Below are 14446 nucleotides of genomic sequence, written 5' to 3'. Positions count from 1 at the left end.
TTATCTATTGCACTCGAAGTCCGTGGCCGACCCGCCATGTGTTCGTCTTTATAAAATCACGTGCCGATCATGGTGATTTCTCGCACTCAAAACATGTGATCCAATTAGAGATGGAAGAGCGGGCATGAGAGTTCGAGTTCTTTCCTTGCGACAAGAGGTAACAACTAAAGCCAAGAGATCGACACGAGCGATTCGTTACAATGAGTGGAAGAACTCATCCCGAAAAGCTCCTTAGTTTGCCTGATGTGGAGCTTTGCCCGTATCATCCTCCCCTCTCTTCCAGGATTCTGTGACCTTGCAGAACGGCCCCTGAGGACGACGCCTCAGGTCACCACCAAGGGACCGCAACTCCCAAGGATAAAGTGCCAGAAGGCGGGCTCCCAAGGAACGACTACGATACCAATTTGATGCGCTACAATAGGTGGAAGAACTAGTCCCGAAAAAAGCAAAGATTAAACTTAGAGGTGATGGTAGATTTGGTATTTTTCGATCTGTTTTTCCAATGTATTTCGCAGTACTTGAATAATCTATTTGTAACGATCCGGTCTGACGAGGGTAGGAGCGGTCGCCGGTGCTAGGGGGTCCGAATAAAGAGCGGCTCTTGACAGGTTTCTAAGATGACAAATGAGGCAGAAATGAACAGAACCGTGCAACTCAGGTGCATTTTGACGTAACCGCAATACTTAGCTTTGGAACTCTAAAATTGAAATAAGGATCTCCTCATAAAGTATCCATGTATATGCTAAAGGAGAAAACCGTGAGACTTGGTATGGGATGAGTCAAAATGGATAATACTTCGATGAGTTAAATCCAGAGCGCAAGAACGAAGGAGATAATCAGATCATCATCAATATGGGTAGATCGTCTAAAAGTCGCCATGTTGCATGTGGTGACATGTTCTGGGTCTCCAGGTTGACGCGAACAAAACCCCAATGCATGTGAAGTCTTCCCGTTCGGCCACTCAAGAATTAGGTTCACGTCGGCCTTCGCACCTGCATGACCATGCACGGAAATGGATCGCCCCTCGTATAAAGCAAGCGATAGAACTTGCCAAAACTAGCCAGATCGGCTTGCCACGTGTCACCCCTCCCACAGCTTTGGTTCGGCAACTCTTGACGTTTTGCTGAGCTCCTCGTGAACGACGACGGTCAATCGATTCATGTCATCACGCGGGAGTGGGTGCGTGCTGGCTCTGTCCGAGCGTTTATAGGAACGAAAACGAAGTTGTCTTTGCCGACGAATGTGTTCTATTTACTCCTGAGATGTCCTTATTAGGGGATATAGAATGGTTCCTCCCACCAAACTCTCTCTCTCTCTCTCTCTCTAGGTTCGATCAAGTTTCGAATGACTTTCTAGTCGGATCATTCCTGCGTTTCGGATACGAAGTCTCCTTCGAAGCTTCAGACGAAGGTGCTATTGAGACATTGGCCGAGCGAACAAGCCAACTTCAAAGTTTGTGATTACATATCGAGTTAATATTCCGAAGTTTGTGATTATATATCCAGCTAATAACCGAACTCAGCTATTACATACACGTTTACACGTGGCCAGCATCAGTTTTCGTCGAGTCAGATTTCATCATCTTTCGTTTTTTCTCCTCCTTTCGTGGCTAGCTTCTCTTCACCTGGTTCAGAGAGTTACGAGCAATAAGCCAAATACTCTCTCTCTCTTCATTATTTTGCAGTCATTACATAGCGGGGATGCGAACTACAGATGGTAGTTCGTTTACAACTCAGGCATATATTTGTAGATAGCTTCTAAACTAGCGCATATACGTAGATACGTATGAGATAAAAGCTACTGTCCTCATTTAAACAAACCTAGCTATTATTGTCGTCGATCCATTTCGACTACTGCATCATTATGTTGCCTGGCGATCAGTCCCCGTTGAGTAGCTGCATCGACCATAAATCGTCCATGCTCCAGTAGGCTTCGTTCGACTCAACCGATAAGTTCGCTGGAAAAGCCTCCATGTTGTTGTTGTTGTTGTTGCTGCTGTTGCCACCGCCTTGGAATGATGGCGGCGAGTCATAGATCTCCATTGGCTCCGGCATGCTGGACATCTGGGCTGTGCTGGCTTGATCATTCATCTCGGAGCTCTGACCGGAGAAAGCCTCTGCTTGCTTGATGTGCTTTTGGATCCTAGTCCTCCAGAAGTTCTTTATCTCATTGTCGGTCCTCCCGGGCAGATGCTTTGCAATTTTAGACCACCTGCATTTGGCGGGTGAGTACAGACGTTTGCAAACTAAGGGCCGAGAAGAAACTGCTGCAAACTGAACTCTACTGACAATATGTCTATAACTAAAATTTCGATCATCTTCACAGAAACTAAGTTAAAAGCCATCCCTTATTATTCGAAGCTGGTGCGACGTTACAAAAAACGAGTTAAAACACACAAATCTCGATATGTGCAATGAGCAAGTAAAAACTTCAGAAGAAAAGAGCGAGCGAGTGCTGGATCGATGAAGGAGAGGACGGTGGAGAAACTATACGAGACTCTCGTTAAGGAGAAACATGGATGTATGTCCCGACTACAGTAACAATCCTTTCGATGATAAAGAAATCGAATTGCTCGAAAAGGACGATAAGATGAATCTTATGACCAGAACTGATGAACAATAACCTGCCATTAACTTTTCTATTAAATGATAGAGATGTCTTGAAAGAATGACCGGACATAGACCACATGAAATGTAATAATCGTCGCGAGCTGCCGTGATAACTCGCCGAGGTTTAATGCAGTGAAAAAAACTTAACGTTCCGATGCATGGGGGACTTAGGTTTTTAACGTACGATTCAGTTTCGGACAGAGAAAGTAAGGAGGCAATTTGACATTTGACCACGTGATGAATAGAGGAGAGAGAGAGAGAGACCAAGGCCACCTTCTCTCTCTAAACGCGGGAGTTTTTAGGTCGGAGGGGCCCAGCAATGTCAAGAAGAGGTAAAAAGGGTATGGTTTATGTCAACTTCAAGCCAATCCCCAAAGGAGAGAATTAACATGTGACTAACCAAAAGCGGTTCAGCCAAAATTGGAAACTCTTCAGTGTGAAATCTGAATGGCTGGGGTGGATAACATGCCTTCCTTATCAATGACAGCTGCGTCTTCCGAAGAATTAGGTACGTGAGAATCTTGCATCTAAAGGAAAAAGGTTACTAAAAAGGAAAAGAAGAGGATATAGCAAATTTGTTCACATAATCACTCTAATCTTTTAGCATTAAAAAAAAATTAAGCGGGTTTATGACTTATGTTATCGTCGCATGCGTCTCTTAGGTATAATCCTGTGAAAAGCAATTGGCTCGAAAGAAGTGCCTTTGCTCGTGTCTGTAAATCTATACGTATACTTCACAACCTGCGAAATTAGTCAAGTGTCGAGAAAGAAAAATCGATAATCAAATTTTTCGCGGAACGACATTCGGTGTCTAGAAAGAAAATTATGTTGGATGCATGTCTCCGTACTGCAATATTGGAGCAAAAGGGCATATAGAGGAGAATCAGCACAGCAAAAAATACGACGTGCATCTTCTTCAGATAAAACAATAGAGTAATTGGATTGGCAAGAAGGAACAGAGCAGGGAACAAAGAGATTGGAAGCCTAATTATTTCGGCCATACCCTAGGATGACTCGTTGCCTTTAAAATGTTGGAATTCCAGAAAGTTCAGAAGACTCAAGACAACGTGGGATCTAATCTGGTGGCCAGGAAATCCTAGGAAAAAAAATTTCCAGGAAAAATTCCTAGCCATGAAACCCCGTAAGCCCATGTGTTGAAATCTCTCTTGTGGCCAGGAATTCTCCTTTGGATCGTGAGCCTCTCTCTTTGATGAAGTTCTTAAGTCTCACGTACATATAGGGGCTCTTAGGAAGGCGACCTCCTTAATCCCATTATATACAGAAGGAAACAGATTAAGAAGAGTTGGAGGAAGTCATGAAGGATCTTCAAACATTGAAGATTAGAGTTTAAAGCTCTTGGTGATCCTACAGGAACTTGTTTCCAATTTGGTTGATGGGTATTATATTTGCTGGAACCAACGTAACGAGAAGTCGCGACTTTTATGTGCACCATTCTCACCTGTTTCCCCACTTAGCATGCAGTTCCATGATCAAGAGCTGCTCCTCGGGAGTGATGTTGCCTCTCCGGACGTCGGGTCGCAGATAGTTCAGCCACCGGAGCCGACAACTCTTCCCGGTACGCTTCAGACCTACAAACACAAACCCCCCATCAGATTATTTTCATTACCGACATGCACGAACACGTGCCGCCACGAACTTTCCGTGATTTCAAGGAACATCGAAGCGACATAGAAGGTGCCCGAGAGGAAGCTAATCAGCCACATCGAAGAAGGATCGTATGGTTTGTACCGGCAGCTTTGGCTAGGGTGTTCCAAACACCTTCGCCGTGATTCGCTATGTAGTTGATGAGGATGAGATCCTCCTCCATCGTCCACGGCCCTTTCCTCACCTCGACATCTTGGGACTTGCCATTGCCGTCGCATGGTTTCTTGTCCATGTTTCTGTTCTTTTTCTCTTTGGGTCTAGAGAGAGAGAAACAAGGAGGTTTTTGGAGGATAAGGAAGTGAGGGAGAGGAGTTTAATGAGATAAAATGTTTACTAGGGTTGGGTTTTTATAGAGTGGCGTGGGATATTTTGCTCTTCCTTTCTTATTTTCGTACGTGAGATTAAGTAATGCAAAGGTATTTAAGACGTGTATAAATATTTAATTTGCCACGATGGTCGTACGTTAGGGTTGTAAAGAAATATCATTTCGTCACCTTGGTAAGCTCGTGACGCGTTGGAGCGTCCATGCCATGCATGAGATACGAACCACAGGTTAAAAGGTTGACCGTTTCTCGGTCTATACAGAACAACTTATGGATGCAAGGGCGTGGGCTCACGTGCACATATACCTTTTGTTGTCTAATAGTTTCGAAACGGAAAAATAAATATAAAGATACGTCCGAAACTCAAAAATCTATTGTCCTAGACACGCACGTCGGTCGAGTTCGAGTCCGCTCGAGATCGAGCGACGGATATCATTTTCCGAAATACCAAATGGAAGGAATTTATCGGGCGTATGGTTTTGAGGAAGCAATTAGGCGGCACTAAAGCTCATCCAAGGTCTTATATGAGAAGATAAAAACTTTAGGGTAACCAAATTTCAGCGTCAGTCCAACCACTTCTCCGGTGACTATCATCGGCATATCTGATTTTGCGAGTCTAAGTTCGAATCGTTACTCTAATTGATCGCCGATGCCCCGCAATTGCTTCGTAAACCTCTGCGTTTGTCCCAAGAAAGTTTTCCCTAAATTCAGGATAGGTTTCGTATGTTAAGACTGCATCTTATGGCGCGCTTAATTCTCGGCAAAATCAAATCAACATTGACAACGAAACAAGAATTATCTGAATCGGAGTCCCTTGCAAATCAAATTCGATGGAGAAGAGCAGGCCATGAAGAACAGCGAGTGAGGAAAAGGTTGGCCCTTTAAAGTTTGAAAAAGCCCATGAAGATCCACCATTCCAATCACCTGGATACAAAATCTGATCATGTGTATCTAAGATGTACTCTGTTATATTCAAATTAAGAGCGTCCAACTAATAATTTTGCTTTGGCATGTGGACTCTAAATTGCAAGGGTATCTGATGAGTTGTATATGTCGAGTTAGTTTGAGTGATTGGATCTCCTGATTTTGTCGATGCTCAAAACAATTTTCGTCCTCTTCATAGTTAATATGTATGTAGCTAGAGATCGATAATTGTATATAAAGAACAACTCAATCCAATCATTGTCTGCTTTTTTCCCCTACATCCTAGGTTCATTCTGTATGGGATAATTACCAAAACAGTTCTAAACTTATCGTAATTATGCCAATTCATTCCTTTTTTTTTTTTTGGCCGCTTGAGTTCTGAGGTTTTTGTAATTGTGCCAATTCGGTTCACTTTACCGGCCGGCGCCGACATGAACATTTTTATAATATTTTAATAATTATTTAGTTTTTTTCCTTTTTGTCTTTCCTAAATCTAAACCTACTGCTACTGTGGTCGGAGAGAAGTTTCGCGGCCCTAGACCGGCCTCGCCTCCCATTCAAAAGAGGTACTCAAATTGGATCATTGATCAATTTCTAAATTTCCTCACAATTCCAGTTGGTTACATTTCAATTTCATAAATGAATACTCCAAACTGCATGCAAGGGTAGGGCAATTCTCATTTTTGTGAAATCTCGGAAATAGCAGTATCTTCAATTATAAAATCTTTAGCATGATATAAAGAAAGGGAAAGCAAACGGACGAAAAAATAAGTACCTGAAAATTGAATGTAAAATAATATCCAACTCCATAAATACAGGAATTCCCTATGGAAATATTTCTAAATTTGATGAGCCTACGAGAAATTTCAAATGTGAGCAAAAGTCCTACAGGTAGTTTATTACACGAAGATTAGTGATTTCAAATTGACGACCAAAATATTAGAAAATAGATGGTTCTTTTAGTCTTTGATTATTAGACCCTCCTTTCATGTGACATGTCCAGATCAAAAATTTACTTATTAACCCTAAAATTATCACATAATTCCAACTTAAGCTCCTACCGCCTAACACATTCATTTTGCCCGTCCATAATTTGCTAATTAAGGGTGCATTTGTCTGAGTTAAAAAAAATTCCATGAATTAGTTGTTACTTACACCGCTTTGGTTTGTTGAAATTAACCCATTAACGGAAAATTTGTCCACTGTAAAAAAGTAAGTACGCATGTTTAAGGAAAAGAAATTCTCTATTTGAAAAAGAGAAAAACATTTTCCTAAAAATTATTTTCCTTTCTCACAAAAATTTTTCTCAAAACAAACGCCCCTCAAGCGAGCAAGCGAAACCCATGAAATATTGGCACCCGTTCCGACAAAAACATGACACTAATGCAAAAACAAAACAAAAACACAGCATTTAGACAGTAAAGACGATCTGTTAGCAGTTATGGTGAGGATAGGTTAGACAAAGCACGAGTCGGGCTAATGATTCTTAGCCACAAGATTTAAAGTAGCAAAGGGGCAGAGGAAGCAAAGCCCACAAGGGTCCAAGGAGTCTAATCACGAGTCAAAACACGGGTTAGGCTCCAACGATCTGGAGCCACAAGCAGGGTGTGGAGAGAGGGAAGAAACAGGGTGGAGAGCAACGTGGGGATTGATTAGATCGTTTGATCACACTCGGTTTTTAGGGCTAAGAACAACTCGGAAGATGACCCGTTCCTAACATATGATGTAAAGCCCCCAACAAACAGCCATCGACCATCGGATTAAGACATGCCCAAGTACACAAGAAACCTTAATTAGACATGCTACGTGAGAAAGTTAAGTGGAAGCATTAGTGTCCTTGGGGGGAACTGATGTTGTGGCCGTGAAACAGTCTCTCCCCCCCACGTGCATTAGTGCTCTTGGAGTAGCTGGCTAGTTCCTTAAACGTGTACAAACTCTCAATTAATGTTAATTTGAACTTGATAACTTAAAATTTTCTTTTACCAAAAAAGAAAGGGGGGGGAAGTTTTGTGAGACCAATAATACGTGTTATCCGAAAAGAACGGGGTAATTATCGATAAAGCTACTGTACAACGACTAGTTCGGTCATAATTTTTTTTTTTAATTTGGCGAATTTAGTCCTAAGAATTTTGATAATTCATCAATATAGTCATTCTAGCCAATTTTGACTAAAATCGCTGACGTTGGACGTCAAATCATTTTACATGACACGACCGGCTCTGATATGGACGATTTTTGAATTCTTTAAATTTCATTTAAGTTTCTTTTTTTTTCTTTGCCTTCTTTTTATTATTTCTCTTCGAATTTTCGATTTAGGATTAAATTGGTCAAATTAAAGATAGAATTAGCCGCCGTTTTTTTTTTTCTTATGATTAAGCCAAATTCTTCTATGAAAGTACCCATTTAATTACATGCCCTTTTCTTCTTTGCCAAAACTGAAGTTAGTCTCTCTAGCCCAAAATCAAAATTCAAAAAAGAAGATATTCGAGCCACTAATCAGTGGCATTCAGGCGGTACGACAATTTGGCCTAACCTTATCTGCGGTAGGGTTCCCTCGTCACTATTAAGTCCCAAAGTGAAAAGGCTCAACCCGTCCCACGATGGAAACTGAACTGCTCTGTCGATCTAATTAGAAAGTTGTTAGAGAAGAACCTGACACTAAAAGTGCGATGATGTTGGATGGAGACCTAGTGGCTGCGAAAGCTCCTACGATGAGTCCAATCAGTCCAATCGGCGAAGTCGATTAGGGACAGCGGCATATGAGCACGACACATGGCCTCCGATTTGGAGCCACTCCACAACATGCACATGCGCCTCCACTCACCACCCCCAACTGATGCGATTCACTCAGCCGTTGTTATCGGTTCGGGTCAGATGCCGTTTATTATCGGTTTCGGGTCGCAGCGAACATATGCCCCCAACCGAACCGTTGACCGTTGACAGCACACGTATACATGGGCAACCGTAGTTAAGAGGAGTTCCGATGTGTCATCGAGTGCAAGACAAGCCCATGTTAGCTTGGTTACGAAGCAGACTAGCAAACTTACTCGCGTTTAAGGAAGTTAATAACGGCGGTTGTGAACATCATGTGGGAGGGCAGTTTTGAATTTGTTAGAGAAACACACGTGTGCCCGCACTTGGACCGCATACTATTCCTAGGACGACAAAGCCTGGAGCGAAAATGGTGGGCAAATCCAGAGACAGAAGTAACAACGGGCGAGAGCCGTATCGGCAGACCGACATAGCATTACGCACAGGATACTCAGAGTTGACCTATATTGCGTTTGCTCTAATATAGAGGATAACGATGTCGGCATAAGAAGTGAGGCTCCGTACTCCGGCCACCATATCTTCCTTTTCTGCTGCTCGTGAATGAAACCAAATGCTAGGGGATGCCTTTGAAGAAGATTTAGGAGGATATTTAGGCAATCATAGTACACGATTCTCGTGGAAATTTATAAATTCCGAATCGTGGCTTGGCCTGGTCTAGAAGACTAGAATCATTTGAGGACTTCCAGAGCTGCCAGTCAAACCAAATACCAATTGATCGTGTCAAAAGCACGAGAACTACGGGACATGCGTTGCTCAAATTATAGAAATGGAAGCATAACGTTTCCGCCATCCTACCTTCTGCGTCCCCGAGCAAGTTTCTTACAGTACGACATAACCTATGTATAACAAGTAATGATAGCTATTTCTTGTGGTTGGATGAGTAAGTTTCAAGAAAACACACAACATTTATCAGGAAAAGAGAATCAGGCGGGCAGAACAAGCCAACTTCATGACTTTCCTTGTGTATCCAACGGACTGCCGAGACAGCTAAATGCTCAACCTAATACACTTCCGATGGTTCAGATATTCTCGGTCCATGGAACATCATCGAACTATAGCCACAATGAAATCCTTTCTCAATGACGTGTAGAAGCAGAAGCCAAATCTACATACTTTATTCATGGACCTCAAGATTTACTTCAACAGCACAAGAAATTTACTCACCCTGAGTTAAGACATGATGTGACTTCGAGTTTACATCTAGGTGTAATTAGCTTCAGGAAAGAACTACACAAACTTGCATGACACATAAAAGGATTCTAGCATACTATTATAACGTTCATCAGCAAAGGAAAATCAATTCTGTCCCAGGATCAAATTACTTCAGCATGTCTGCCAATCAAAATCCTCAAATGCCTCAAGCCTGATGAAAAACAAAAGGAAAAATTAGCAATCTGATCAGAAGGCCTTCAAGGGTGGAAAAGGAAGAGAGTGAATTTTTTTTCCAAAATGAACTCAAGACACTAACTCATGCCATTGTTTTTTTTTTTTTCATTTGCTTATCTAATGTCAAGTGAGTGCCCTAGGGATACTAACAAAGGCCACAGTCCATAGAATATCTTACAAACCATGTGGTGATTTGCTACATACCTTGCTGGCAATGTTGTTGGAAAGCCAATCCAGACCCTCATAAAGACCTTCTCCAGAGGTTGCACATGTGCTCTGGATGTACCTGAGATGAATCAACATAAAAATCAACAGGAGTCCAAGACATATCCTCTGAAGTTGCAGTATCCTTTACGATATCCTGAGAACTCTGAACTAGCAAAAAGCTCGATCTAATTAGAACCTTTTGTTTTCTAATCGATTTAGCTATTTTACAATCAATTCCAAAAAAATTTCTCTTGATTAAAGGATTTAGGAGAGATTTAAGAAATGCCTCGACATGAAGAAATCTTTGTCAAATAAAAAAACAAAAAGGCTCTGCACCATATAAATACAAAAAACTCTTACCAATGGCGTTGACGGAGAGAATGAAGACCAAGTTTATCAGTTATTTCTGCAGCATTCATTGCGTTAGGAAGATCTTGCTTGTTGGCAAAAACAAGCAGAACAGCATCACGCAGCTCGTCCTGGAACATAAATGTCCAACTTCAGAGAATGAGGAAACAGATATGGTGAAAGGTTGATTGCACTTTAAACTTCGGCTAAACAATCAGCTAGCTAGCTGATAAACAAATATTAGAGCCAAAAATCATTGGGAAACATATTTGCAAATATGTTCGGATAGACCCAGATAATAAAGCCACCAGAGTGGTCAGTAGAAGATTTTTTAGCAAATGTATATATGGGAAAACAATCAACTCAACCAACACAGTTCTCATACAAAGGCAATGAGACACAGAACAGACACTTTAGCAGCGCACAAACTAAGAGACAAGTATGGGAAGCACGATGAAGAAAAAATAGGATTTACCTCATTCAACATCCTATGCAGTTCATCTCTTGCCTCCACCACTCGATCCCTATCATTGCTGTCAACAACGAAAATCAAACCCTGTGTGTTTTGGAAGTAGTGCCTCCACAATGGACGGATCTATGCAGGAAAGAAACTGCATCAGCTCATGTGTAATCATCTGGACAGGTCTAAAAAGTTTCAATGCCAGTGCCTTCCTTATTCCATAAAACATTTTTTTTTCTTTCAACAGCTGTTTACGCTACACAATCAACCCCATAGATGGGGGCAAAGATTAACCCCTGACTCAAACTTCTATATCTTGACACCATCATGAGAAATTGCTAGCCATCCAAGGAATCCGTATTTATCAACCTTTTCCTTTCTCCCTGTTAATTATTTTGAAAAGGTAAAGTTTCCACTCTTACACTGACTAAGACAAAACAGTTTGACATGGACATAACACAAGGTACAGCAAAGAAAATCTTAAAATTCTCACTGCAATCTTAAAACATAAGATAAACAGCAGTAAGATAAGTCATGCATATATGTGTCTGTACATGCAAAGGAGGAGCTACGTCTTACCTTGTCCTGACCACCCACATCCCACACAGTGAAACTTATGTTCTTATATTCGACTGTCTCGACATTAAATCCTGCACAGAGTACCTCCTCGCATTATCCATATGAAAATTGACTAAATCCGATAGGCAAAAGATGCAACTATAATGCTTCTTAAATTGGGGAGGAAAGAACGTATAGCTTCAATTAGGCTGTAACTTCCATACAGAATTGAAACCATTATCAACTTGTCATCGTTTTTTTCACTAGCTAAAACTCAACATATGCGAGGCACATAACTGAATCCACATCCATAAGGTCATGCGTAGGCATAAAAACTGGGTAATAGAAACCCATTGTATGCATAGGTACCAAACAAGATTCATGCCAGCAATCTCTGTGCATTAGACAATCGGTGCAAATAACAGGAAAAAATAAAATAAACGAAGTGAAGGACAACTACATATACCAAATGCAAAGATCGATAAGCCGTGCATGAGATTAGGGCTGGATCAGACTCACCGATGGTCGGAATCGTGGTGACAATCTCACCGAGTTTGAGCTTGTACAGGATCGTGGTCTTACCAGCCGCATCGAGACCTACCATCAGAATCCGCATCTCCTTCTTGGCGAAAAGCCGGCTGAACAGCTTCGTGAACGTGAGCCCCATGGTTACCTCGCTCTAGCAATCGAATCATTAAGCAAACATTCGCACATTAAAGGGAGATCGCAACAGCCTATGGATGTATATCAAATCAAAACCAAACAAAATTGAACTGAACAATTTAAAGGAGGGACTCGGATGGGAAACGTAAAGCAATTATTGAGGCGAGGAGACTGAAATGAAACGCGTCAACACAGAGATCGCTTCTGACCAAAAAAAAAAAAAACACAGAGACCGCTAAGCCGCTCGAGACGACACCAAGTTCGATGCGTCTGCGATCAGATCAACAGCTGACTGGTTCGGATCTAACAGAGAGACGAGCTTTGCAGAGAATACGAGAAAAAACTAAAAAACTTCACACGAATCGGCTGACGAACAAGATGAGGATGAAATTGAACGTGAAATGGATCGGATTGGATCTGCTCGATCGAGAAGTGCCATAGATTTTGAGGCTTACCTTGGTCGATGAGAAGCGATCTCTCCCGAGAAGGAGAAGAAGACGAGACTCGCTTTCTCTTTCTCTTTCTCTTTCTCTCTCTCTCTCTCCTTCCTCTCTCTGTTTTTGTAGTCGCCGTTCAATTATCACCTCTCGAATCGAAGCTGGGAGGAGCACGCTCTAACGCGTTTGACCTCAAAGACCTACGCTGTCGTTTCTTGGATCGCTAATTTTTTTATTCCTTTTTATTTTGAAGTCCTAAAATTTGTTCGACCTATCATTTTGTTACGGTGCCTAAACTTTAACCTAGCGTGTAATATCGTTATTTTAATTTATTCGATATAATCCGTGAATTATTTGTAAATGTACAATGCAGTCCTTCTATATTTGATGATATAGATTATTAGATGCTGAGTCGACTTGTCCATCTTTTTATCCATCTATTTTATAAAAAGGAAAAAAAAATTTAGGGCTTTAACGTGTCGGTCAGTAATTAATATTCGGTTGAGCATTACTTAAGTAATCCAATTGTAACTCTCTTTTTTGTCCCACTTTTCAAATTTAATGGATTGAAAGTTGCATCAGTAGATTTCGTTAAATTGAATTAATTGGAGGATTACATTAAATATTTCACATAGTTTAGGAAATTGAAGACTTGTTTACAATTCAAGGATTGAACTGAGGATGACATTGCATACTGGACAAAAGTTGAGAGAGAATTTGATTCATTTTCCCTTAAAAAAAATTAATACTTATATTCTTGATAGCCAACTTCAAATTTGAAATCGTCATGAGATGAGATATTGTATCAGCACAATTAGTGCGAAAGATGCAAAGTGAAAAAAAAAAAGGAAAAAGGAAAATTGAAAGATTCAAGATGTGTAATTTTTGGAAAGTATTTTCATATCTTTAGATGTAAGAATTCACTTTGTTAATTTTATGCATTAATATTCCATTGACCGTTAAGTATTTTTGGCTGAGCAATTATCTTCAACGGACCAAATGGGTGAAAGTTTGAAAAATTAATTCCAATAAATCTGCAATTGCTTGTATCGGAATACAATTCTGATTCATCTATGCTGCCGTCTATAACAAGATTGATTTTACTAATTGGTACACTAATACTCTGTTTGGAAAAAAGGAGGAAAATGAGGGAAATACCAGTGGGTGTAAAAAAAAAAAATAGAACAGGCTCTGTTTATTTCATAATAAATGAATGATTTGAAAATATATATTTCCAAAAGCAACCGGTTATTTTATTTAAGAATGTTTTGTTTTATTTAAGAACATTTAATCAATGAAAAATGTGTTCGTTAGTGATAATAATCTACGTATAATATTTTCGTGGACGATAAAAATATCTTTTTCTTTATTTCTGTAAGTGATTCGAGCGATCATTTTTTGAAAAATACTTTTAAAATGTTTAAGTTTTATGAAATCAACTCATCATTGAAATTTGCATGAGAGTGGGATAGAGGGAAATTTGTGCGATTTCGACCATTTTCATTCCTTACTGAGCAATTCTCTGCCTCCTGGTTGGTTTGCAAACGTACCACAAGCGACAGCTATCTGAATGTCGGTGATTGACCAGTCTAAAACATCGCTTAATTCCTAAGTAATCGACAGAAATCTGAATGACGGTGATCGAGGAGTCTAAAACATCACTTAATTCCTAAGTAATCGTAAAAACTTAAAACCCATCAATAGTACTTACAATCTCATCTTTGCAATGAAAAAAAAAACATTCAATTTTCGACTGACATTTTGATTTCATTAGTTAATGGAACTAATTTTTTTGCTAAACCTTAAAAAAAGGTCCAAGTCAAAAGTTCCTTTGATATTGCAAGTACGAAAGGTTAATTAATCCCGTTAAGTATAAAATTATTAGATGTTAATTAAAATCTCGCCAATTGGCCCAATTATATCATTTAAACCAGTCAATCACATTTTTCAGCTCCCATAATGTGACGGATGGTGTGTGCGAGGCCCGAGAACAAATTCACCTTCGTATGGGCGATCGGCGATTACTAGCGATTC

General features: G+C 40.4%; 2 protein-coding genes and 1 long non-coding RNA gene across 6 annotated transcripts; 1 reads left to right on the top strand and 2 right to left on the bottom strand.

Moving 5' to 3' along the window:
• Window positions 1-1647: 1647 nt before the first annotated feature.
• Window positions 1648-4600, bottom strand: LOC115741181 (MYB-like transcription factor EOBII). Its single transcript, XM_030674941.2, has 3 exons — window positions 4359-4600; window positions 4069-4198; window positions 1648-2211 (listed from the first exon to the last, which is right to left on the bottom strand). Exons 1-3 carry the CDS (start codon window positions 4504-4506, stop codon window positions 1878-1880), a joined length of 612 nt encoding a protein of 203 aa, XP_030530801.1. The 5' UTR covers window positions 4507-4600; the 3' UTR covers window positions 1648-1877.
• On the top strand, window positions 2803-9573 carry LOC125316116. The gene is made up of 3 exons (XR_007199440.1): window positions 2803-2815; window positions 7562-7567; window positions 9337-9573. It is a non-coding gene; the product is annotated as an uncharacterized LOC125316116 (long non-coding RNA).
• On the bottom strand, window positions 9439-12563 carry LOC115741279 (ADP-ribosylation factor 1). Of its 4 annotated transcripts, XM_030675104.2 has the most exons (7): window positions 12431-12562; window positions 11832-11995; window positions 11334-11404; window positions 10770-10889; window positions 10307-10425; window positions 9944-10025; window positions 9439-9716 (listed from the first exon to the last, which is right to left on the bottom strand). In XM_030675104.2, the coding sequence occupies exons 2-7, from the start codon at window positions 11977-11979 to the stop codon at window positions 9711-9713; spliced, it is 546 nt and encodes a 181-aa protein (XP_030530964.1). In that variant the 5' UTR covers window positions 11980-11995; window positions 12431-12562; the 3' UTR covers window positions 9439-9710. The 4 variants fall into 4 exon arrangements, with proteins under 4 accessions (XP_030530964.1, XP_048139354.1, XP_030530966.2 ...); XM_048283397.1 differs by lacking the exon at window positions 9439-9716 and having other exon boundaries at window positions 9899-10025; window positions 12431-12563; XM_030675106.2 differs by lacking the exon at window positions 9439-9716 and having other exon boundaries at window positions 9899-10025; window positions 11832-11991; window positions 12431-12529.
• Between the last annotated feature and the right edge of the window lie 1883 nt (window positions 12564-14446).

Source organism: Rhodamnia argentea, chromosome 8 (assembly GCF_020921035.1).
Source record: "Rhodamnia argentea isolate NSW1041297 chromosome 8, ASM2092103v1, whole genome shotgun sequence".
Taxonomy (NCBI): Eukaryota; Viridiplantae; Streptophyta; class Magnoliopsida; order Myrtales; family Myrtaceae; genus Rhodamnia; species Rhodamnia argentea.
Note: the sequence above shows the minus strand (reverse complement) of the source record. Positions and strands in the feature narration are given on the sequence as shown.

What these genes read in the sequence shown, in the direction of transcription:
- LOC115741181 (XM_030674941.2), bottom strand. Translation starts at nt 4,506, where the DNA reads ATGGACAAGAAACCATGCGACGGCAATGGCAAGTCCCAAGATGTCGAG. An exon ending in CACCCTAGCCAAAGCTGCCG is followed by an intron (nt 4,199 to 4,358) that starts GTACAAACCATA and finishes TTGTGTTTGTAG; the next exon opens with GTCTGAAGCGTACCGGGAAG. An exon ending in CATGCTAAGTGGGGAAACAG is followed by an intron (nt 2,212 to 4,068) that starts GTGAGAATGGTG and finishes CGCCAAATGCAG; the next exon opens with GTGGTCTAAAATTGCAAAGC.
- LOC115741279 (XM_048283397.1), bottom strand. Translation starts at nt 11,979, where the DNA reads ATGGGGCTCACGTTCACGAAGCTGTTCAGCCGGCTTTTCGCCAAGAAG. An exon ending in TGCATAGGATGTTGAATGAG is followed by an intron (nt 10,426 to 10,769) that starts GTAAATCCTATT and finishes TTTATGTTCCAG; the next exon opens with GACGAGCTGCGTGATGCTGT. An exon ending in TCTCTCCGTCAACGCCATTG is followed by an intron (nt 10,026 to 10,306) that starts GTAAGAGTTTTT and finishes GATTCATCTCAG; the next exon opens with GTACATCCAGAGCACATGTG.